This window comes from Drosophila suzukii, chromosome 3 (assembly GCF_043229965.1).
Source record: "Drosophila suzukii chromosome 3, CBGP_Dsuzu_IsoJpt1.0, whole genome shotgun sequence".
NCBI lineage: Eukaryota > Metazoa > Arthropoda > Insecta > Diptera > Drosophilidae > Drosophila > Drosophila suzukii.
In genome coordinates this window covers 87845147-87869690 of record NC_092082.1, presented here as the reverse complement: position 1 = coordinate 87869690, position 24544 = coordinate 87845147, and the positions used below count along the sequence as shown (strand labels likewise).

At 41.2% G+C, this 24544-nt stretch overlaps 4 protein-coding genes and 1 long non-coding RNA gene across 8 annotated transcripts in view; 3 read left to right on the top strand and 2 right to left on the bottom strand.

Annotated features, from left to right (window-relative positions):
- The first annotated feature begins 287 nt into the window (after positions 1–287).
- Positions 288–2299, top strand: Calr (calreticulin). Its single transcript, XM_017084534.4, has 4 exons — positions 288–546; positions 640–744; positions 1029–1501; positions 1621–2299. Exons 1-4 carry the CDS (start codon positions 459–461, stop codon positions 2170–2172), a joined length of 1218 nt encoding a protein of 405 aa, XP_016940023.1. The 5' UTR covers positions 288–458; the 3' UTR covers positions 2173–2299.
- Positions 2300–2550: 251 nt separating this feature from the next.
- LOC118877899 (zinc finger protein OZF) lies at positions 2551–3998 on the bottom strand. The gene is made up of 2 exons (XM_065865489.2): positions 3342–3998; positions 2551–3284 (listed from the first exon to the last, which is right to left on the bottom strand). Exons 1-2 carry the CDS (start codon positions 3881–3883, stop codon positions 2648–2650), a joined length of 1179 nt encoding a protein of 392 aa, XP_065721561.2. The 5' UTR covers positions 3884–3998; the 3' UTR covers positions 2551–2647.
- Positions 3999–4504: 506 nt separating this feature from the next.
- Positions 4505–6275, top strand: LOC108017466 (gamma-interferon-inducible lysosomal thiol reductase). Of its 2 annotated transcripts, none has more exons than XM_065865490.2 (4): positions 4505–4654; positions 5496–5786; positions 5848–5985; positions 6083–6275. In XM_065865490.2, exons 1-4 carry the CDS (start codon positions 4520–4522, stop codon positions 6191–6193), a joined length of 675 nt encoding a protein of 224 aa, XP_065721562.2. In that variant the 5' UTR covers positions 4505–4519; the 3' UTR covers positions 6194–6275. The 2 variants fall into 2 exon arrangements, with proteins under 2 accessions (XP_065721562.2, XP_016939992.4); XM_017084503.4 differs by lacking the exon at positions 4505–4654 and adding an exon at positions 4911–5172.
- A 169-nt stretch (positions 6276–6444) lies between these two features.
- LOC108017504 (uncharacterized) overlaps positions 6445–24544 on the bottom strand; it is a 35233-nt gene continuing 17133 nt past the window's right edge. The window contains exons 2-5 of one of the 3 annotated variants that reach the window (XM_065865485.2): positions 24250–24291; positions 8990–9923; positions 8631–8932; positions 6445–8252 (exon numbers count right to left, since the gene is read on the bottom strand). In XM_065865485.2, the coding sequence (XP_065721557.2) occupies positions 6798–8252; positions 8631–8932; positions 8990–9860 (2628 nt within the window). In that variant the 5' untranslated portion in view covers positions 9861–9923; positions 24250–24291 and the 3' untranslated portion in view covers positions 6445–6797. Of the gene's footprint in view, positions 8253–8630; positions 8936–8989; positions 9924–24249; positions 24292–24544 lie in introns of all 3 variants that reach the window. The other 2 variants (XM_065865484.2, XM_036818249.3) reach the window with 2 other exon arrangements.
- Positions 16560–17187, top strand: LOC136117023 (uncharacterized). Its single transcript, XR_010654197.2, has 2 exons — positions 16560–16759; positions 16825–17187. It is a non-coding gene; the product is annotated as an uncharacterized lncRNA (long non-coding RNA).

Below are 24544 nucleotides of genomic sequence, written 5' to 3'. Positions count from 1 at the left end.
TACATGGTGGTGCATGTCTTGGAACCGAGTGGTTCCAGTTCCAGATTCGTCTACAACGAAATACACAGTAACTTCAAAATATGATGTGATATTTTAAAAGCAACTATAACTGTTCGTTTATTACAATTGTACAAAGAACTTAACAGGTAATCAATTTGATAAAATACATTTTTAGATGGCTAACGGTCACTTTAGTGTTTCTAATTCCAGCTCAACTTCAGGGCAGCATTCGATTCGTATCGAAATCACCCCTGACAGAAGGCAACGGAACGTGGACCAATCAAATTGTTCCAGCAAATCGCAGCCATTGGCCGTCCCGCTCCGACACGCTCGATTCAGATGCAATAAATAAATAGCACTTTTCTTGCCGGCATTTGGCATTTAACTTTAACCGAGTTCGGACCACCATCCATCGGAGTTGGAAGAGTCAGTCCAGAAAGTAGTGCGGGATCGTTCACATGATGTGGTGCAAATCAGTTGTTGTGTTGCTGGCGACGGTCGGCATTATTAGTGCCGAAGTCTACCTAAAGGAGAACTTCGATAATGGTAAGTAAATCACGGCCCCCATGTGGTGGTCTCCAGTGTGAGAAAAAAGAGAACCGAGAAAACCAACAAAAAAAACCGCCGCCTCTTCCGCAGAAAACTGGGAGGATACGTGGATCTACAGCAAGCATCCTGGCAAGGAGTTCGGAAAATTCGTCCTCACCCCCGGCACCTTCTACAACGACGCCGAGGTCGACAAAGGTATGTGTCACTCCCTTTCTTTCCGTCGTTCCGTCTTTCTTTTTTCCAAATCTTCCATTCCGTTCCGTCGTCGACGTTCTGCCATTTTTATTTTTTCATCGCCGCGTTATCTACATATGTGCGCTTGTGCTTGTGTAGAGAAAAAACCACTACGTGTACGTTTTTCGATTCCGTTTTCGTTTTCGAGTAGCTATAGTAACAGTATACACACTTTTCCTCCCCACCCCCAACCCAACCACCAATCACTGGGAATCATCATCCATGTTTCCTCTCCTCCCATCCAGGCATTCAAACCTCGCAGGATGCCCGATTCTACGCGGCCAGCCGCAAATTCGATGGCTTCTCCAACGAGGGCAAGCCCCTCGTGGTGCAGTTCTCCGTGAAGCACGAGCAGAACATCGACTGCGGCGGCGGCTATGTGAAGCTGTTCGACTGCTCCCTGGACCAGACCGACATGCACGGCGAGTCGCCGTACGAGATCATGTTCGGCCCGGACATCTGCGGTCCCGGCACCAAGAAGGTCCACGTGATCTTCAGCTACAATGGCAAGAACCACTTGATCAGCAAAGACATCCGCTGCAAAGATGACGTGTACACCCATTTCTACACGCTGATTGTGCGTCCCGACAACACCTACGAGGTGCTCATCGACAACGAGAAGGTGGAGTCCGGCAACTTGGAGGACGACTGGGACTTCCTGGCCCCCAAGAAGATCAAGGACCCCTCGGCCACCAAGCCCGAGGACTGGGACGATAAGGTAAGGTTCACTCCCCCCCTCCCCCCTACCCCTTCCCTTGCCGGCTTCGGCAACCAAATCCGAAAACCGGTTCAAATCATTGTTATTAAACAACAACGTATCCCCATTGCCCTCCATAGGCCACCATTCCCGATCCCGATGACAAGAAGCCCGAGGACTGGGACAAGCCAGAGCACATCCCCGATCCCGATGCCACCAAGCCCGAGGATTGGGACGATGAGATGGACGGCGAGTGGGAGCCACCGATGATCGACAACCCCGAGTTCAAGGGTGAGTGGCAGCCCAAGCAGCTGGACAACCCCAACTACAAGGGCGCCTGGGAGCATCCCGAGATCGCCAACCCGGAGTATGTGGCCGACGATAAGCTGTATCTGCGCAAGGAGATCTGCACCCTGGGCTTCGATCTCTGGCAGGTCAAGTCCGGCACCATTTTCGACAACGTCCTCATCACGGACGACGTGGAGCTGGCCGCCAAGATTGCTGGCGAGGTCAAGGCCACCCAGGCCGGTGAGAAGAAGATGAAGGAGGCCCAGGATGAGGTGCAGCGCAAGAAGGACGAGGAGGAGGCGAAAAAGTCTTCCGACAAGGATGACGAGGACGAGGATGATGACGATGAGGAGAAGGATGAATCTAAGCAAGACAAAGATCAAAGCGAACACGACGAATTGTAAGGACGTTTAGGAAAAATTGCGTCGAAAAATATTCGGTATTTTTTGTATATTGGTTGCTGCTTTGATGTTCTAAGCAAACGGAAACCACAATTACAATTTGTAAGACTTATAATTTATAAACATACAACTTGTTGTTTTATTTCGAATGCTCTTTTCGGGCGTTTTAGGGGTTGATATCTCTTGTTTGTTTATGAAGACGAAGGTGCCACGTGGCCGAAACGCATACGAATGGCAACGCTGCAATCGTATCTATAACGATTTTCGTTTTGAATGGAAACCGGTTTGGGTTCGCCTTTTGGAATCATTTTAAAGTGATTTTTTTTTTGCTTTTTAGAAATCCAGTTTTAGAAGCGCGCATACGCATACGAATGCCGATAATAATAAGTCTCAAAGCCATTTTTAATTAAACGTAAAAAACTGAAACATAACTTGCGTATTCGATTGAACCGCCATAAATGCTTATGTCTTAGAAGTATCACTCCAACTCCAGTGGCTGTTCGTCGTCTCGATGCTTGCCCAGGAAGTGGCGTTTTAGGTGGTGCTTCTCCCGGAAGTCCTGTGGGCAGATAGAGCACTTGTAGGGCCGTTCGTCTGTGTGGCGTCGCCGGTGCTTAGCCATGTTGCTGATGTCCGAATAGGTTTTGGGGCAATGTGGACATTTGTAGGGCTTCTCGCCCGTGTGCGTCCGAGTGTGCACCATGAGAGCCTGCCTGGAACGGAAGTTGGACGCGCAGTAGGAGCAGGAGTATGGCCGCTCGCCCATATGGGCGTGGATGTGCACCTTGAGGGCGGACTTATTGAAGAAAGCCGTCTGGCAGTATGAGCATCTATGGGGCCCTTCGCTCAGGCTGGGATCAGGATGGAGCAACAGGTGAGCCTTGAGTTGTTGATCCTGGCTGAAGGTTTGCGGGCAGTGGGGGCACTGGAAGGGCCGTTCTTCTATCTCCGCGCATTTGTGCTTATCCAGATTTTGGGTGTTCGAAAAGACCTTCAGGCAAACGGGACATTCTACGGTGGACTCGCTGGTGTGGTAGCACAGGTGCTTGTCCAGATCGCTTTTGAACAGGAAACGCTCTCCGCAGTCTTTGCATACGTGGGAATTGCTGTGAATCCTGTGGGTTATAGGACATGAATGAGTATCAGGTAAATCCTTGACTCTGTGTACTTACTTCATGTGTTCCAAGAGGTTTCTTTGGTGGGTGAACTCCTTGATGCAGAGCTCGCACTTGATAGACAGTTTCTTTCTAGCTTTTGGCTGTCTGATTGCTCTAGTAGTGACTTTTGGTTGTGGTTCGCTCTTTTTGGTAGCAATTTTAGGTGGCTCTTCTTGGAAAGGTGGGTCCTCGGGAGTTTCGTCGATGAACTCCTCCTTCACATTCAGATCCCCGTCAAACAGGTCCTCAATAACCAGATAGTCCTCGTTGGGTTCCTCCTTGATGAACTGCTGATTGCTTAACGCCAAGTAGAACTTCCTGTAGCTTTCTTCGCATCTCCGCTTGAATCCGTAGGCAGTTCTTGCGTCGTGGACACAGGCAATGCAAATCTTTTGGGGCAGGGAATCGTCAGGATCTAGCTGAACGTCGGCACAACTCCTGACCATCTCGGCAAGATGGGGTTCCACCTCTCCTTCGAGACCCTGTTGGCCCTCATCGTCGAAAATGCTCACCAACGTTGTGGAGTGGCCCCCACATATTCGGCACAAGTCCTCCATAATTTAATCGCAATTTAGGACCGGCTTATATTTGTAGTAAACGTAAGAGACGATTAAATCTTTTGTTTACTTTCTTGTTTGTCTACGGCTTAGTAGGGATGGTCGATTTTAACGTGACTTCCAGTGACCAGGTAATAACAAAAATGTTTTAAATACATTTGTTTTTTACCTATTATAAATATATGTACCTTTTCCAGGGAAAAATAATGCTTTTCCTTTAATTTTGAATTTTTTGTTGAACTAAATCCTCGCGGGGATGATTGCTTGTTGCTCCTAGCAATACTGCCACATTGACCCTAAACAATTTCGAATATATTACTAGCTGTGAAATCGTTTCACTAAGTCACTGTTTTTTAAAATACCAGCTATCGATAACAGTCGTTTATCGTTTAAATTCAAACTGAGCGGGCTTTAACTCTAAAAAAAAAATGCTAGCTTGTCTAGTTGAATTAAAAACCTTAAATGACTAACAAATAGTTTTTGCTGCTGTTTCCTTAAAAAATAATGACCAAAATTACTCCATATTATGTTAATAGAATCGAGTAGACCATAACATTGCATTTTTAACGGTACCGTGAAATTTAATTAAAATGTAAGCGGATAATTCAGTTGCAAGTTGCCATATTTATTAAAATCATGAACAGAATAAGTGTGAATATATTTTTAAGTATTTTCTTGACCTTTGTAATATGGCAGATTTATGTATATCATTCGATTATTGAACAATTATGCGGCGAAATTAAAGAACGGCTCAAATTGAATATGAAACAGGTAAGATCTTGTAACCCAAAAATGATGTACAGTTTATTAACCTTCGAAATAAGTCAACATTGATCATGGTCCCTAATATTTGTAGTTAGCTTACGGTGTGAATTTTTATATGTGGATCCGTGAATTAGGCGGTTTTTTTTTCCAAATAAGCTGAATCAAGAAACCGGCTTACCTGTGAGAACGCCGAAGAGAGGTGGTAAAACAGCTCTCCCCTTTTCAGTGCGGTGCTGGCCGAAATTAAGCACCGAATGTGACAAAACGGCGCTCAGTTGTTGAACTAAAATCGAATCCGACGGTCGCATAAACTTGGGCTTGGCATTCGCGAAGGCAAGCCAACGGAAAGCCCCTTCATTCTCGCACCTCATTGAAGGCCAATCGATTTAAGTACCTAAAGCACAAAATACCATCTAAAAAAGATGTTGAAGTTGGCTACTGCTTTAAGCCTTTTACTCCTGATCCTGGCTTTTGGCTGGGCTGAACTTGAGGAAGAACCCCGGGAAAAACGTCAGTCGAACAAGGTTTGATTTATCTCATCTTCAAAAGCAATTATAATACTTACAGTTTATAACAGAACTGACATTTATAAAGACATTGCCTTTAATTAAAAGGTTTCAACTTGTTTTAAAGTTTAACATTTAAGCGGAACTCAGAACTTTTATTATGTAAATTTCTTTTCAACTTGAATCTACACATATAGTATGCAAAAATTAATAATGCATTTTCTTATGAGATCCATAACGAACAGAACTTAATTTTAATCTGATTCTAATCGGCTTATTATTTCCAATTAAAGCTGACTATTTATTCTTTTGATATTCCAAGTTACTTTGGTTTCTTCCAGCTTCACGTAACGCTGCTCTATGAGTCCTTGTGTCCGGACAGCCGGAACTTCATGCATCAGCTGGGTCCCGTTTACGAGGAGTTCCAGGACTACATTGATATTCTGCTGGTGCCCTTCGGCAAATCCCAGTCGGAACGGAATGGAGCCATCTTCCACTGCCAGCACGGACCGGCCGAGTGCAAGGGAAATCGCCTCCAGAGTTGCGTCATCAACAGCACCGGAAACCAGGCGGCCCAGGTGAAGTTCGTGGTCTGCCAGATGCTGGCTCCGGACTACTCCCGCATCGATGAGGTATGGTGTTTGTCCAACTAACTGATGGGTACCTATAATATCTTGCACATCCCATCCGCAGTGTGCCAATGAGACGGGCCTGCTCACCGATGTGGTCCACTGCCTGTCCAGCGAGACGGGCACCAAGCTGCAGCTGCAGGCGGAGCTGGTGACCAAACAGTACAGCCCGAGCTTCATTCCCACCATCGTTTACAATGGCGTAAGTTCCCGCGATCGATCGATCGCAGCCGTAATCGAATGCATTTAACTGGTTTTCTCATACTACGTATTCGTATTTCTATTTCCACATGCAACAGGTCTTCGATCAGCAGCTGCAGGACCATTCGCTGCGCGATTTCCGCGGCACGGTTTGCTACTTGTTGCGTCAACAAAACTTGCTGCCCAGCAGCAGCACAATCTGCCAGTAGATCTGCTAAATGTTCAATGTAACTGCCTCAAGTTTGGAATGAAATTAAAATTGAGAAACTGGTTTCTTTAACCGAACAAGAATGTCTGTCTCCAAAGGGGATTGGTATGGCAAAAAAATATGTGAAACAAAAAGGTCACGAAGAAAAACCACTACAAAATTGGTCTAGACACTAGTTTACAGGATCTTGGAAATGTTTTTAAATATTTAACCAATTTTGTTCATAATCTTTCTCCGTACAGCCATATATCATTCAGATAATAATTTATATTGGTACGTAAGATACAGTTCATCAATTACAATCGTGTAGATATATATAGTACATGCAGTGCTTAGGGCATCTAGTTTATTTACAGGGGCGTACAATATAAATTCATTATTTTTGGAATAGGGGGCACATATCGATGATGGGATGGGAAATGGATGGGAATATCGTTAGGTCTTCCTCTTGATGAACCAACAACAAATGACTTATCGACTAAGTGCTAATGGCTAACCTACAACTAGGGTTTCAATTTCTTGCACTTTGTGTTTGCTTTGTTTGCTGACGGGTGTGCAGAAATAACAATTTGTAGACGGGTTTCCGTTGTGATTAAAGCATTTCCTCAGACGGCGGTGCCCGGAGCCTTGCCAGCGGATGAGGTGCCGGTGGCCACATTGAGGCTGAGCGAGCGTCGTGGAGCCGGCTTTGGGGGAATCTGTGGCTTAACCGTCGCAATCTTGGCCAGAGTTACGCTGGCCTCGCTGATAAGCGGCTGCTGACCAGGTCGCTCCTTCTCCTGGAACTCCACATAGCCGCTCTCGTCGCTGTCGGAGTCTTCGGCCGGATGGTCAGTCCTCTCCTGCTTGTCCAGTTCCAGTTCATCACTGCCGGAATTGTTGCGCTTCAGCGTGATGCTGCTGGAGCTGCTGTAGTTGGTGGCATCGCCGCTGTTGTTCCGCAGCTGCTGCTCCAGTCTTTGGTAGATCATCATCTGCTCCAGCACCTGCTCCTGCTGCAGCTCCAAGTCCGGCGACTGCTCCAGCTGGCCGGGATCGCTGTCCCGCTTGCCGTTGAATTCCTCGTGGTTGGCATTGGTGACTGTGCTGGCCGTCTCGCAGCCGCTTGATATCGATCCCTCGTCGCTGTCCGGACTGGCCAGGCCCTGCTGGTTGGATCCTACGCCCGCTGCAGCCGAAGTGCTGGCCGTCGTCGAGCTCGACGCATTGGAGGAGATCGATGACTGCGCCTGGTGGCGGTACTTCAAGCTCCCTTGATCTCCAGCCCTCATCTTCCTCATTGAGCTGCGGTGCAGCATGGTCAGCATGGCCGCATGCCGGAAGTAGTGGTCGTCCGCATCGTCCAGGAAGTCCTCCTCGCCGTCACTGCACACGCCACTGCGACGCGGGGCGGACACTTCATGATCCTCGGCATTGTAGTCCGCCTCCGGATCCGCACTCGGGTCGCTGTTGATCGTGGGCAGCAGGCTCAGGGGCTCGCCCTCCTCCTCCTTCAGATCGCTGAGGCTCACCATGCTCTGGCTGCTGTTCTTGTGCAGCTGCATGTCGAAGTACGGCAACAACTCGTTGCTCAGGGTTGTGTCAAACTTCAACAGCTTCTCAAAGTCATCCGAATCGGAGCCATCGTTAGCGGGACTGCTCACAGCGGCCACCTCCTCCTGGGGCAGCTCCTTCTGCGCCATGTGCGAGCTGCAGCAGGGCGAGAAGGACTGGATCTTGCCCGTTCTCCGGATTGAGTGGCCACGACGACAACGGCGCCTGCCCAAAGTCATGGCCGGATAGAGGGAGTCCTTCTGACAGCAGGGCATCATCTCTGGCTCATTGGTGTCCTCGATCTCGTCGCCCTCCTCCTCGCCAATGGCCTCCTCAATGGCCATCAGCTTGGGAGCCGACTTGGAGCGCTCCAGCGGCGGTCGGTAGTTGTTGCCGCCCACACTCAGCATGATCTTGCGGCGCGGCAAGCTCGGGTTGTCGTAGACGGCGTTGGCCAAACTCAGGCGAGCGTTTTGCTTCAGAATTTTCTCGCGCTTAAATTCACGCAAAGCGCTCTCCAGGTTTTCCTAGGGAATAAAGGAAAGATTATAGATTAGAAATGGTTTAAATAAAATTAAGGATTTAAGAACATTCAAGAAATTTCTCCTCCGAAAAGCTGATCCTAAGAACAACAAAAAAAATACACAGTAAGCTATAAATACTTTAATTTTGACAAGCTCTTAAAAGATTGTACAATACACTGGTACATAATATCTACAAAAAATCCCTTGATAAAAATAAAGTGATTGTCATGGTTATTCCCGTGCTTGACTTGAAATACGGAACCCCTTGAATTTAATCTGAACATTTATAAATAGCTTTATATGGAAGCCCAGTTACTCAAGATACACAACACATACGCACTCTCCATTCTTTTACGCTTAAAATTAGTGGCCCCAACTCACCCTCAGGGTATCGCAAATGTCCTGGGCGATCTTTTCCTTGCTGCAGAGCACCGCATGGCAACGCAGCTCGTGCTTCAGCTTCCTGCCCTCGTGGCGATAGATCCAGCAGAAGACCCGCGGATAGTTCTTCGGTGCGCAGCAGTAGGTGATCCTGTGGGCCCAGTACTCCGTGAGCCCGTGCTGCCGGGTGGTGGCCTTCAAACCCGAGGCACAGACCTTCAGTCGCATGATCACATCCGGTTTAGAGTGCTGGGTGTAGTTGCGCCACAAGGTGTTCAGCTGCTTCTCCACACAGCCCTCACCTGCTAAAATAGTATAAGATTAGTATGGTTTCTTTTTGGGATTTCACACCTACTCACCCTTGGCCCAGCCGGTTAGGACATTTCCCAGATAGGACACCTTGAACTCCGGGTCCGGAGTGCTGATATCCACGCTGTGGGTGCGTCGCCAGAGCTTGCCCAGACTCCGGGTAAGCGTGCGAATGGCCTTGGAGCTGAGCTGATCGTGCTGCTGGTCGTGACCTCCAGTGCGACCCACATGCTCCTGCCGGCTGCCGTACTGCAGGTCCCGCGAGTCCGTCGTGAGGGTGATGACATTGGTGACCCTCACGCAGTCATCCTCGCCGGCCACATCGCCGTCCTCCTTGGACACGCGCTTGAAGCGCTCCAGATAGGGACCGCCGCGACCACGCCTCCCGCTGTACGTGTTGAACTTGCCGCCCTCGGAGCTGGCCAGACGCTTCTGCTCCTGCTTCTCGAACTTCTTGGCATTGTAGGTGTTGCCCAGCAGCCTGGCCAGGCTGTTGCTCTTCACGAACTTGTGTTGTCGCGGCGGTGTGCCAATGGGCACCGGCGGCAGGGCAGCTGGCGGGGATGTGGCCTGGTTGCCATCCTTGCTGGACGCATCCTGGCTATCCTGTGACTTGCTCTGGCTCAGCTTCTTGCTGCTGCTGCTGCCAAAATGGAAGAGGGTGCGACGCTCCTTGGCCTTTTTCAGGGTGTTGCTGTTTGGTTCGTTGTTTGGTGTTGCTGTTGCGGCTGTTGCTGCGGTTGTTGCTGTTGCGGATGTTGTTGACTCCACTGCTGCTCCTTTGGTGTTCATCACCGCCTGACTCACTGCACTTAAATCCTCATAATCGTTGTTATTGTTGTGTGTGGCCACTATAAAGTCAACCTCATCACAACCCTCGGAAGTGTGCTCCATTGGGGATTTGGTGTTGCTGTCTGCCATTTTGACTGAACTTCCCGATGTAACCAATCAATAACCTTTGGTTAAGAGCATGTTACAGAAGATCTGCAAGTTAGAAAGAAACTTCAATTAATATAATTAGCATTTATCAAATAAAAAGTGCGAAAAAAGGCTGAAATTGGCCTGTTAAAAATGTAAATGCTCAGTAATTCCTTTTGGGAATCACATTAGGGAAAATTGGGAACACACTCACTGGCTTAAAAACAAAACAACACGGGAAAATTACTGCATTAAAACATTAGTTTCCGCTGGCACATTGTGTTTTGTAATAAGTATGGGGCCATAAACAAGATAATTTTTAATCAAAAATATACAAAATACTGCAATGATTCAATTATTAGTTATCTCCAAAGTTCTCTTTGCGTTTTTGCATGTTTATTCAAAATGACACATAATATTTCAAGGAAATGTTGCATTTCTCTGCTGTTTATAAGTGTTTGCAAATTCTTTAAGTTTTAATCATATATCAACCATAAATGTTTTGAAATTCTTTGTTTTATGCTTCGAAATAAACACACTTCTTATTATAGCATTTATGAATGGGTTTTAGGGGTCTTAAAATTGGACACTAAAACCACACTTTCACCCATCATCGGGCTCAAAAATTCGCACTCCCAACGTTGCCACCAATTCACACCCGATTTCGAGTGTAATTTTCCGCAACTGCGGCCAAAAAGTGTCAACTGACTAATAAATTACCCCATGATTAACACTCGGCAGCAGCTGTAAAATGTTTTTTCCTTTCTGTATCGCAGAGCTTACAATATGCAAATGTTTGCGGTATTATAATTACTATTTCTGTTTCTGTTTTTTTTTTGCCCCATGTTAGCTGGAAAATGCCACACGGCCCTCTGCCTTTGTGCATTTAACATTTTCCCATTATTTAGATAGCGAATTGTTTGCTAAAAAGCCAGTTAAAGATGCAACTATCAAGAGTCATTAAGTACGGTGTATTAAATGCCTGAAAAGCACTTAGACGTCGCAATTATGGGGCGACAAAGCCAGTTTTCCGTTCGGTTACCTGGCTATTTATACATTTAATCGCGTTGAGAAGCCTAATTAAAACACAATAAAGTTGGGCAAACACCTCTACAAGTCGATAGAACTAAACCCAATTTTCAGAGTTAATCACTCACGTAGTGCCTGGCCGATCGGCGATTAAAGTCCCCAGAAAACCAGGTAACCTCCGAGATCCATCATCGCCTTCGAGAATGGGTCTAATCGCGTCGGACTGCCTTAGCTAACTGCCGGTTATCTAATCGCGTTCGTTATTTTGCCATTTTGCGGTTCTGATTTTAATGGCCCACTCTATATATATAGAGCTGCAGACAGTCGTGCTCGTGATTTAGAAATATAAATATATTAAGCTGTTCTGCGGAATGGAATTTATGGTAATTTACGGCCAAGTGGCAAGCAATTGCCAGGCGCAGCGAATTCATAGGAAGTGGCTATGGCATATAACCAATATCAAATGCCCAATACGATATGGGTATTATAACAGAGCAAACTATGGGGCCCAGCCTCACAATGGCTATATCATTAGACGCTTTTTTTTCATCTGTCTATCCAATGACCTTGGCTGTTTGCAGGTGTCTTTGGGGAGTCGATAAAATAGCTGGCTTTCACTTTTTCCCTGTCTTCGACTCGGACGCCCCTTAATGCTTTTTCGTATATGTTAATGCAAATGTCAACCCAACGAATGTGAGAAAGCCCAGTAGTCTTCGCTAGCATTTTTGCCAAGCAATACGAGTATACACCCCCTACCATCTGAAGCGATCCCTTGGGGCAATGACATGGCCAACTCCATCATCGCCACTCGTTTTCTCCACGCCTTGTAAAGAAAGCGCGCTGAATTTGTAAGAAAAGGTAAACAGCAAAGTATATTTAAGAAGAAAAAAAACTAAATTATTGTTTTGTACCGGCCCTGCCCTGCCCTGCCCCACCCATTATCATTTATGCTTCTTCGCCCACTTTTGAATGGTCTTTCCCCTTTGTCCATAATTGTTCGGGTTTCGTATTGTGCGTGAGCGCGCATTTTAAACACCCTACAAACCCAACAACTCACATTAAATGAAATACGAAAATTAAATACAACAAAAATCCTACATATAAGAAAAAAATACGAAAAAAAAGAGCGATAAAAAAATAATGCAAAAAGCGTAATGAGGAAGTGTTGCCATGTGGACAGTTTCAGTTTGGTGTGCAAAATGTTAATATCATTCAACTACGGATACGAAACCAGGAGCGGTTGGCAGACCTTCGGGGGGAAGTCTTTTGATGAGGGAGAAATTTAACCACTTCCTCTATAAGTTATGCGATATTAGCGGCCAAGAAGAACTTTTTGTGTTGGCTCAATAAATACTTAATGACATGAAAGTGACATTGTAATTTGCTGCCATCATTATTAAAAAATAAAAACTTTTACTTAATACAACACACTTCCCTTGGCAACAACATCTGTGGGTCTTTTGATTGATCATCGTATCGTATAATTAGGTAAACGCTTTTAATTTATTTATTTGATATTTCTATTTCTGTTTTCGGACATTTTGTGTCGAGTTCTTTTGTCCAGTCTGAATGGAAGACAATGTCTGGGAGAGAAACTGCCCAGTCATTTATCAAAATTTATTTTTAAGCATTCGAGTTCTGTTTTTTTTTTGGTTTTTTGGTTGTTAACAGCTAAATTTGCCTTCATGTTCCAAAAACCAGAACGGGGATCAGTGTTTCCCAGGCTGCTTAAAATGCAAAAGCCACAGAAACAACATCAAAGTTATTTGTTTAGAGACCAAACACTTGAAAGTTCTCAATAGGCCAGGCCGCGGAGTTGAACAGAAAATGCAATTTATTATTGTTAAGAGCTCAAAGACGAGGGCCTGCTGCGGGAAACAGTCAAGCCTCACTAAGATGGATTTAACATCTTAACAACTTGATTTACCTTTTGTAAAATGTTTCTTTGGATATGGTTATGAAGATGCAAGTAACACTTTCAAACATCATTTAGCTGAAGTTATTGTAACCAGAAGACTTAATTTATCAAAATGGTAATATTTCTAATTTATACTTGTAACTTGTTGTAACTTCTATCAGAATGGATAAGTATATATATATATTCTGTTAATCTCTAAACTTAATTTGAAAATGGGCAACCTTTCTACCATTTTTTTTAAGTTAAAGTATTATAAGTCTTACTTCTATCATGGCTGAATTTTTCTGCACCTTGGTTCCATTTCAAGAGGTTCCACTTTAATTGAATACCTTTGCTCGGGGGCTCAGGTGCACCGATTGCTGGTTGTTGGCGGCTTGTCTAGCATAAACTGTGTCAACTGCAAGTTTGAAAAGTTGATTCTAATGTTTACTTAGTGTGGGCCCCACTCGCACATAAATATCAATTTAGCCATGGTCCTCTGTGTGTGGTTCTCCAAGCCCCCTCTGAAGACCCCCTCTTCCTCTATTCCCCCCGCCAATGTCAGGTTAAATAAATCGTAAATTCAGAATTCGCCGCCAAGATCTCAGGCTTGGAGTCTTGGCTCGAGCACCCAAGAATGTCTCAAAATAAATACGAAAAAAATTGACTCGCAACTAAATTAAACAGTTTCGCAATTCGTTATCGTCGGATATTTTTATTTTTATTTGTATTTTTTGGGCATGTGTGTCATGTGCGGTTGTCGCCTACCAAAATGCGAAAAATCGAGGAGATCGGGGGAAATTCGGAGGAGTCACTCATATAGAGAGTGAGTTGAAGGAAGCCTTTCTGACGTCTCTGTACGTGCGAACGCATTGGAATGCATTTAATTGAACAAATGAATAAACCATAGTGTATGGCATAAATTTGTATAGAATTGTATTGCCGATAATTGATTGGCAACACACACCTCAGAAGGAGTCAAGACCGGCTTTGAGCCAGCATCGATATTGTTATAATTCAGTTAGACAGATGGCCGAGAAAAAACTGACATTCTTGCAGGTAAATGGAAAAATAAAGATAGCTTGGAAATCAAGAGTGAAGATATGCAATCTTCTTATTCTTATAAGATCTTTTTTAGATCTATTACAATATTATTAGAAATTATAAAATAAAGTTAATGTAAATATTATCATAATATAATATTATAATTACTTTTACCTTTATTTTCCATTCCTGAACATTCAAATGCTAATTAGCTTAGAAATGAATATTTATTTCCTACAGATATTATGTGCCTTGAATTTATCATAAAATATACGGGCTTACTAATGATTTTCTAAGAACTTTGTATTCGCACAATACAATCATACATGTCCATCGGTTCGGATTACATATCCAGCTCCATAACCTTCCGTCGCCAACTCATTTTGAAAACAAATTTAAAATTCAGTTCTCATCTCATCAGTGAAACAAAGGAACAAATGACATTGACTTTTGCTTGCCTTTTCTTTTACTTTTTTTTGGGTCCACTCACTGGCGATAAAGAAAAATTCTCATGAATCTGGTATTAAAGCTCAAACATCTTAGGAGGCAATTAATAGTGTAAGAACCCCCACAATTTGCTTTAATTTGGTTTATAGACAGATAATAAAGTAAAGTAAGCCGTAAAAAAGTGTGCAGAAAGAACAAAAAGTTGGAGAAAAATGATACTGCGTCGAAAAAATAATATATATATGTTTTAGTGGCGGACATCAGAAGTTCACAAGATTTACGAGAGTATGTTTCGGTTTAATGGGGTCTATAGACGGGGGTTCAGAGGGGCCCCGACTTTAAAGGGGGCTCAAAAGTTTAACCAACACAATATGTAGTGCGACTGCTGCTGGTTTATTTTTTTGTTGGGCTAATTGAGTTGAAGTAGCCGCAGCAGGTTTTTGTTTTACAAATTATATATCTTTTATGCCTGCGTAATTCTCCTCTTTATTTTTTGTGTTTTATTAAAATTTCTTGCTGTTTTTGAAAGTGAATGCCTTGACATCATTTCGTTTACATTTTGGATTTTATTTTCGCTCTTTTGTTCAATGAAATCAAGTCGAAAACTTTATTAAAAATTCCAAAGTGCACTCCCAATGTCTTTTTTTCTCTCAATTCTCAACTATAATTTATGCATATTTGCTTGGCAGTATACAAAACAAAAACCTTTTAGGTAGACAAACAATGGAGCTTAAAAAGAATTATCTGCCTAAGACTGGGCCAATATTTATGCATGAAAATTATTTAATTAAAGTGGCCCGAGGCATTTATTGTGTGTGTCTTCGGGGTGAAAGTTAAGCTCTTCTGATATTTTTGCTAATTATTGTCGATGTTTTTTTTTTGTGGAGCGTTGTTATCTGGCAAACAGAGGGAAATACGCAGGAGTTCCCATATAAATTTGCCGACTTCGACGTCGGCTTATTGCCAAACATTTGTCGCCAGTCACGATACAATGGGACATTTGTGGGCGTGCCAAGATGTCTGGGCTCTAAAAAACCCATGTAAAGTGTTTGTCATCAGTAGGCACCCCTCCCCCCAATAAACCTTTAAGTGCACTCCACAACATAGGCTCGCAAATTTATTAGCGGCCAGAAAAATGCCGTCTAAGCGGGTTAATTGAGCAATAACAAAATGCAAAACATGCTAAACATGCAAAACGGTGCCTAATGTGTGTTTTGTATGCGTTTACACAACTGCAACTTTGGCTGCAAAAATAACAATCGCATGCAGCATACTACACCATCCAACATTTCAAAGTTTCCTCCTCCATTGCAAAAATTGCAACAATTCAGTTTGGCAATCGCTGCAGCTTGCAAGACCACCTGCTATACGAAAAAAACCAAACATTCTCTAAGTTATTGCCCGGCCAATGGGAGTTTTACTAATTACTAATAAATTACCAATGGTTAAAAAGCTAGGATTAAGTAAAATATTTTTAAGATGGGATTACATATCGATATTACCTTGAAAATGTCGAAATATAGAAAAAATAGAGTTTAGAAAAAAGAACAGCTGGTATTGTAATATTGGTTTCCGAAATAATATTACAAGATCTATAATTTAGATAATTAATTTTTTTTAGATATTATCCAGTTTACTTAGCTATCAATAAAGTTTTGATCGCCGCCAATTAGTAAATAAGCTTAAAGACCTCTTGAAATACCTCCATTACAATCCCCACGGTTTTGGAACCCACTTCGATCTGACCGCTTGACATTTGACTGAATTTCAGTGGTGATTATGTGACTTTCAAGCTTATATTGAAGTTTGATTTGATTTTATGCTGGCTTTGTTGCTGGCTTCATTTGCTGTTTTTAATTAAACTTTTCAATCTTATCATGAGAGTATCCAGAGAGCTGGCGGCGGTAAAAGTTGGCCAAGGAATTACAATTATCGGCTTATGCCGGACTTATAGACCGACTGTGTGTGTGAGAAAGCGTTTCTCTGGGGCAACGAAAAATCATATGTGAATACATATATATATTTTTGGTTTCCTCTGATAATCCGCTGATGGTTAAGCAATGCTTTGGCAAACAAACTTTGAGTATTTCCAAACACGGAACTGGTATTTGAAGCTTAGTAAGCCGGTCACTCTGGCCAAACTCCTTATTATTCAGAGAGAGCCACATCCCGATCGGGCCCGTCTATTTATTCATTCAAATCATGACGACGTCTAATGATGGATGCCATAAATAAAAGGCTCAAGAACGATCGGACACGATTTCGGCTTTATTTATCACCTCGATGCTAAGCAACGAAATCGAAACAAAAATCGAAAAGCAAATTTAAACTAGATAATGCTGCAAAATAAGCACACATTTGATGGCTGCCAAAATTAAATTAACAAAATTAAGCGTAATTACTGGATGAAAAGAGCGATTCGCGTGTGCATCATCGATTAATAATACCTAATACCTATTGAACGGCGCAACAACAAGTCGAACAGGTAAAGCCACTGGCACAAAGTAAAAAAAGAGGGAATTGATTAAATCGAATTTATTATTCTAACAGAATCCATTAAAAAGTTAACGATTACACGGGACAGGTTGGGCTGGTTATCCTCAATAAGCGGAAAGTGAAAATTAATCGCCCGCAGATTGGCAAATATCTACAATCGAGGGTGCGGAGGTTCGCTATAAAGAAGGGTTCGGAATGGTCAGCTGGGTAAACAACATCTATCCACAATTAGAGAGAAGGAATCGCTTTACAATTTGCGATCAAATGGCAAAGTTATGGCGACGTTGGCAAATTGTTTCGGGAACCTGAAGATGACTTCATGTCTGGCTGAAGGGCTAACATCATTACTATTATTGTTTTCTAGCTATGGTGATGTGCTTGACATGTTTGTGAATAAATGAGAAATTGGGTGTGGAATTCTTGCACATAACATTTAGAGTTACCTCACGCAGGTAAATATTATTATTGTACACATATTAGCGGAATTAATTTGTTTGGCATTTGGTCATGGCAGTGAATGATTATCAGAATAACCCTTGTTCGATTTTTTATTGCTCAGTTTGCTGTTTATTTTTATGTGGCCATTAACTGTGATTAGGAAAATTTTCGACAACAATGTGTTTGGTAATAAACAATAAACTTATGTCTAGATAATGTATGGCAATTATTAGTAATTTCCTATACCCACTAATAGTACACTCCATGCCAATAAATATACCAAAATAACTGGGTGAGAAGTGGAAAAATCGAGTAACATCTAGATAAAAAAAGAGTCAAGTTCATAGCATAAAAATGGAGTGTGTAAACAAAACAGTTGAATGTAAAACCACCAAAAACTACCATAAAGATGTTAAAATAATATTTAGCAGCCAATCAAGCGATACATGTGTTATTACAATCTAAAATCAAGATCTAGCTGCGAACTGGCTTTGTGTTGGCCTAAAGAAACCCGACAAATTCCCCCAACTTTGTGGATTCTTGTAATTTGTTACTTCTCACCCAACTCCGATTGTGTGTTTGCGATAGATCGTCGAGTACAAAGATATATGAATTCCCCATGGGTGTTTGGCGGTGACACCCTTAACAGACAAGTGTCTGACACCGAAGTGATCGAGGTGATTGTGCAAAATGATAATTTGGCCGGCCAATGCCAATTCTTGTCGGCTATTTACTCGCTTCTTTATCGACGGCACTCATTCGACGTTTTATTCGCGAAAAGGTTTATTTTGTCAAGCAATTAACGGGCATTTGTTGAATTTCGTGTGAAAATTTTCCACTAAAATATTTTTGGGCTTGAGCTGGGCAGTTGGAAAGAGCAAGAGTCAAATTCTTGGCCAAGATAAGCGGGCAGGGCTTAGTCATACCGCCAAATTGCAGGCACACATGCAGGGAAAGGCCAACGGAGCCACTGAGCCACCGAGCCACTAAAAGCTCGGCTTTGGGCCAACTGAAACAGAGCCGGCCGATATCGCCCATGTCAGTTGCCGTTGACTGGCCATTAGCCAAGGCTGTAGTTTCTGCTGGCTACTTGCAATCGCCTTGCCTGATATTTAGAATCGGCCAACAGCAGCAGCGGCTTTAATGCCCTCTTATGGATTGCGCAGACGCCAAAAAATTGGCCAACAACAAGTTGTTTGGCACTGGGAAAAACGAGTATTTCCACACTTTCTTCACATTTATTAAAAAATATTAAAGAGAAAATCAAAGTTTTATCTAAAAATATTATCTTTATAAAAGTGTTGAAAAAAGCAAAAGATTTCTTCGACTTATATGATAATATAATTATAATATTATCCTTATAAAAGACTTAAATTAACTTCTTGACTTGGTATAGTCGGTTGAAATTTTCTAAGAGATGTGATATTTTATTAATACCGTCTCTATAGACAAATACTTTGTAGACCTGGTAAGATAAAGTAATATTTCTTATATATTAATCCCATTATAAGATCGAAATTAATTCCCATATAAGAAGTACGTTTTTTCCAGTGTTGAAGTAAATTACTTGGCCTGGGTCTTGTCGGACTTTTCAGTTTTCTGAAAAAGTTTTTCCCGCTCCTTGTCTGGCTGGTGTACTTGTTACGTGAGAAAATTTTTGTGGAAAAAACTAGCATTTTGTTTGGTTGTATTTTAATTTTATTTTTTGTTTTTCTTTTTTTTTTTTTTTGCTTGGCGAGCAGCTGCCTAAAAATGTACCATTTGAGGCTTTTTGTTTGGATTGTGGTATCTTTTGGCTGGGCCGGGCTAATAAATGCATTCATCTGGCAAACCGCATGGTGACCATGTGACCGGGTTAAGAAGAAACCTTGGCTCGAGGGAAGGGTTCTACGGGTCTGTGAGCTGGCCTGTTTCTCCCCAGCAGTTGATTGTGGCAACTGATTGATGGCGAAGTTGAAGCAAAACAAGTTCAACAAGATACGCCAAGGAGTTTCAAAAAAATGCCAACGATTGACCTCATAAAAAGTCCAAAAAATATATACCCCTTTTTATGGGATAAACAAGCATTACAAAAGCAGAAGTATTTTTAAAATTCTTATTTTTCTGAGGGATCCTTTTATCGTGTATTTAATATACGGTATGTTTTCGTTGAATAATTGCTGTATTTATACAGAACTGCAAACATTGGCATTGTCATATGTCAAATATATTCTGAATAAATAAGTTTATTTTTCAACATTTTTGTTTAAGTCCGCTTTGACATTACTCAGACAATTTAAATGCATCTCACAAAAAATAAACGTAGATATTTTGCATTGAAATTGGCGCAAAATTGTGTGATGGTCTTTTTATACTTTAGCCGATCCTCATGCACCTGAATTGAATTTCAATTAACGTTCAAATCGCTTACAAATTCCACCTGCCATTCCAATTTCAATAACGAAAAATAATAAATAAATAAACTCAGCAAAAAATAATACAAACTCCAGCAAGCAAATGTGCATGAAATTAATTTGAAGGAAAAATTGCCAAATACCAAAGGCATTTGAAAAGCCACAAAAACGATTTATAAAATATATATGGCGAAATGAAAACGAATTAAATTAACATTAAGTGACTTGCTTTTGATTTATGCGTTGATAATGTGACTTTTGGCACTACGCTAAAACACAAATCAGACCATTTCATTGATTGAGCTAACGAACTAAGTAAAGTCATATAATACTATCCAAACATTGTCGAAAAGTTGAGACTAAGAGTCAATAGTGAGGTCTTTTAGAACCCTTTCATAAGGCTGTATGTTAATGATAGCGAATTAATTATCCATTGAAGTATATTTATTTACGAGTTAAAACTTTAAGGGAGTGAAAAAACATTCTAATGAATTAAGTCAATACTGGAATAAGTTTACTCTTATCAACACCTCTTGAGCAAATATTTGTGATATACATTGAACAAGTTCTAAGAATTAATCACATAATCTTTTCATAACTTTTGATATGTAAACTAAAAATTGACCAGGAAACATATGAATACGTAAGTGATTTATAGTACAAGATTATAACTTATTTTTACCTGTTTGACCCGTTGACAATACTTATTTAATAAACGTTTTTAAGCCCCTATTGCACGATTCCCTAATTAGACATTTAGTCAGTCAATAGTCACTTAAAAACCACGTCAGATCACTTTTCAAATATCAAGTGCGCAATTTCCCCTAGAATCACCATGCAAAGGCAAATTTAACGCACGCTTTTCCTATAGCAAAAACAATCTAATAATAAAAACATTTTAAGCTAAACTAAGAATTAAGTAATGTGATAAAAATAAATGACATGACAAAGGTTACCGATAAAGTGGATATTCGAATCGTTTTTGCCATTTTAATCTTAGATTTTATATTTAGAGACTCCGTTCCGGTTATTAGCTTTAATAAATGGAGCTCCGTGACAACCGATTTGCCGTAGTTGTAATTGCATCAAATGCTATTTCGAGGCACACAAACCCAGTCTAATGCACACGCAACTTTTGCGGCGAAGTAAAATATATGTGAGAAGGGTGGCATCTTCCGTGTTTGGCTAAATGCAATTTGAGGTATTCGAAGTTGCCTCACTCGTTTGGCTAAGTAATTGTGCAGCCAGCGCAACGATCGAAAGCCAACCCCGCAAAATGTGGGCAACTCGAAAAAATGGCAATAAATTATATTGAAGAGCATTTTCGAGGTGTATTCAAATGAATAAACAGTAAATTTACAAGGCCCATAAAAATAAAGCATCCCCATACATATGATATTACAAAAAAAAACCAAACATTATTAGTATTTCAAAGATATAATAAAAGTACTTATTTAGTATTTTAAGTAAACAAAATTTGTGAGTGTAAAATAAACAAACCTAAAACAATCTGCAAAGAAAAATTAAAGAATACTAAAAAAAAGCTAACTATAATTAATTTTAGTTTAGTTTTGTATACAAAATGAACACAATTTGGTTAGTATTTAAAAGGTATCATAAAAATACTTATTAAGTTAGCTGGTATCTTTAGAAAAATACTAGAAAACCCGGTTCTGAAAACCAAGCTATAGCCGAGAACCCAAAATAGATGCTAATAAAATCTAAGCCACAACTTGAACGGGGGTTTTAAAATAATTTAAATGGCACTTTTATTTCTTAGAAACGTTTGCAATCTACGTTTTTTATTTTGTATCTAGGAAATTCCCCTATTCCCTTGTCGTGTCCAACATTCATAAATAATTTATTAGCCTCGCTTCATTTGCGGCTTCTGCACATTCTCATTCTCAAATTAATTATTACGAATTAACACAGAACCCAAGAAGCACGCGTCTTCCAAAAAACTAAAAGAAAAAAGCTGCGCAGGAATAAGAGATAAATAAATGAACTTATCACCTGGGGCAATTTTTGCCATTTTTGTGGTTTGGCTAGTTTGTTGTCCAGATCAAACGAATCGCGTAGATTGGGGATAAAGAAATGTTTTTTTGGTCTTTTGCTGACGCACTTATAACGAAAACATATAGAAGCTCGGCGATTTCCCCGCTTCCCTTCTTGGCCACACCATAATTATCAAAGATTTTGTTGGTTAATGAATTTATAATGGTTTTATTTTTATCTTGCTGGCGAATCCAGACAGGTCTGGCTCTAAGCAGAAGCTGTTTCGGCCAATCTATTTGTGCGTTTTTTTTCTAGCTTTTGGCATGTGCCAAAACAATTTGCCACCTGCTGTCTGAACTTGAGCTCGTTTACTTCTTAAATCGTATTTACTTTTACTGCAAGAATTTGTGTGCGTCCAGCTGGCAGGGGGAAAAACTCTCACTGTGCCCAAAACGACGGCCTGACATGTCAGGTGGTGATGTGTCAAATGTCTATCCAAATGACTACGTGCCAGGTGAAAACCCAGTCCGAAATTCGTATCTTCCAAAACCATGTCCATGCACGACGACGTAAAATTTTATGCAAAAACGCAAGTGAAAATTAAGCGGAGAATAAGATAAGATGCCAAACTGTTACTCCAGCTTCAGAGATTCTTTTCGTGATGAGTAAAAGTAAAGCGATAAAAAAGGATTTTATTCACAAGGAAAGTGGAAAGTCTTGAAAACTATAAGTTCTTTAAACATATCTAGGTTTATTCATTACTACCCTCATTTAAGTAATTTCGCTAGAGATTGATTCTTAGTTAAGAAAGTTATACAAATAGATTGTTAAATACGAACTCATTGTTGTCCATATTTGCTCATATTCAAACTAAATTGAACAACAATGCCGGGAATCACTGCAGCAACCTATCTTTGATTGATTTATTACACCATATTTTGTCATTCAGCGTTTCATTGTTAAGGTTGTTTACCAATTCAAATGAACATACATATGAGCGAAAAAATATTCAAAACTGTCAATAAATTTGCGAGTTTAGCAAACCGAATTGTTTATTATTTTCTGAAGTTCAAAGTTTGCCTTTTATTTGCCAGCTTACGTATGATAAACATGATTATATTTAAACTTGACTTTATTTCAAGTGATCAGTAGAGCGATTTGCTTTATTAAGGCTATTTGACAAAGCAGCTTAGTTAGCCAAGTTGAGAAGAAATAGGAAAAGTCCTATTACAAGTTAATTGAGCGAGATTAGTGGGGAAATTGTGCAATTAAAGGTTATTGCGAATGAGTTACCTACTATTTTGAAGCGGATAAGTTTCAAAAGATACACTGTCGAGCCGAAAATGACGCAAATTTATGATCTAAACAAATTATATTCATTGCATGTGAGCAATTGTTCGTTGTCGCAGATCGTTTCCGTTGACAAATTCACATTGTTATAGCCCGATCACGAAACAATGATCAGCCAGCGACATCCATCGCAAATGCAGTTTTAATGTTGTGAAATCCGAGGATTTATCGATGCCAGTCAGCCGGGCATGAAGTCAAAAAGAACAAGTATATATATGTATTTGATTTAATAACGTTATAGATTTGCATTGAGATCTGCATTTGGCTTGATACTTTTTGTTCAGAGTTGAGACAGAGAAAAAGTATCGATCAGTTAGGCAAAAACAAGAGCAGTTACGAGAACAGGTAGAGATACAGATACAGATCGTTGATCTCCGGCGACCTCAATTCATGTGCGTGGATTCGCAATCGATACGGCAGAAATAAGTTAAGAGGGAGCAAAAAAATAAGGCCGGCTAAAAGGGCCAACTCTGAAATGGGTCTCCCGGTGCAATTAAGACGCACACAAACACCACCGATTCTGCGCTGAAAGGCAGTAAACATTCAAGAGCTGTAAAAACCAAAGCCGGCAGTCAGCAACGGTCAGTCGGCCCGGCAAATTAGCATTTAACTGCCACTCAACAGTTAGGCTTTAGTTCCCTGGCTCCAAATGCGAATGCGGGTATGACTGCGGCAATTAGAACTCAACTAAAACCAAACCTACCGAGCAGGTAGAGTTTGCTTCAGACTTAAGGTTACTTAGTAGTACAAAATATTCTTAGTTCTAGGGAATACCTAGTAACACCAGAATAACTCTATTTCGAGAGAGCTTTTGCTATACGAAACTAAGTACCATTCTATCCTATCCTATCCTAAATTTTAGGAACTTATAAAATATCTAACCATTTTCGGAAACAAATGGTATCATATTGATAGAAAAGAAAAAAGGAATGGTAAACTCCTTATATCAGTTGTGTATACCCCCCATAACGCATTTGTAGGCTACTTTACGACCACTAAATTGCACTACGTCAACAGTTATGTAAGAAATTTGTTTTCCTTCCCGCACACTCTATGAGTAATTGACCCATATTTAAGGTTCTCAATGCGAGCAGTGAGCCGTGCGAAAGTTTGCGTGCCTCCAGCTTTAATGGCACACGAGTTATGAATAGTGTGTTCGAACCACTTAACTGCATTCGAGTGGGACGACGTGGTCTAAACTATGTAAGTCATGGGTGATCTGCACTTGTTTTTCAGTCCATATACTCTTTTCCCTCTTGAGTTTTTTGGAATTTTATATAAAAACACTTAGTTTTGTAGTTACCTGAAAACATCCACAAATCTTGAAGAGCTTTATAGGTGTGCCCTGCAAGAGATAAACAAAAGAAACTATTAAAATATTTGTAGAAAATACAAAAGATATATCAATTTGGAAATGGGAAGACCAACAAATTGTTTCACACGCCTCGTGAAATGAGATAATTTGACGGCAGCTTTCACATCGAGGGGGTTTTGGGTTGGGTAATACCCCCCGAACCACCATACCCCTCCCAGAGTGCAATTATAGAGCGATTTATTGAAAATGAAAATAAACACTTGCCCAGACACACAAATAGAAA

What these genes read in the sequence shown, in the direction of transcription:
- Calr (XM_017084534.4), top strand. Translation starts at nt 459, where the DNA reads ATGATGTGGTGCAAATCAGTTGTTGTGTTGCTGGCGACGGTCGGCATT. An exon ending in AAAGGAGAACTTCGATAATG is followed by an intron (nt 547 to 639) that starts GTAAGTAAATCA and finishes CCTCTTCCGCAG; the next exon opens with AAAACTGGGAGGATACGTGG. An exon ending in CCGAGGACTGGGACGATAAG is followed by an intron (nt 1,502 to 1,620) that starts GTAAGGTTCACT and finishes TGCCCTCCATAG; the next exon opens with GCCACCATTCCCGATCCCGA.
- LOC118877899 (XM_065865489.2), bottom strand. Translation starts at nt 3,883, where the DNA reads ATGGAGGACTTGTGCCGAATATGTGGGGGCCACTCCACAACGTTGGTG. An exon ending in AACCTCTTGGAACACATGAA is followed by an intron (nt 3,285 to 3,341) that starts GTAAGTACACAG and finishes TATAACCCACAG; the next exon opens with GATTCACAGCAATTCCCACG.
- LOC108017466 (XM_065865490.2), top strand. Translation starts at nt 4,520, where the DNA reads ATGAACAGAATAAGTGTGAATATATTTTTAAGTATTTTCTTGACCTTT. An exon ending in TCAAATTGAATATGAAACAG is followed by an intron (nt 4,655 to 5,495) that starts GTAAGATCTTGT and finishes GGTTTCTTCCAG; the next exon opens with CTTCACGTAACGCTGCTCTA. An exon ending in CCACCATCGTTTACAATGGC is followed by an intron (nt 5,986 to 6,082) that starts GTAAGTTCCCGC and finishes CACATGCAACAG; the next exon opens with GTCTTCGATCAGCAGCTGCA.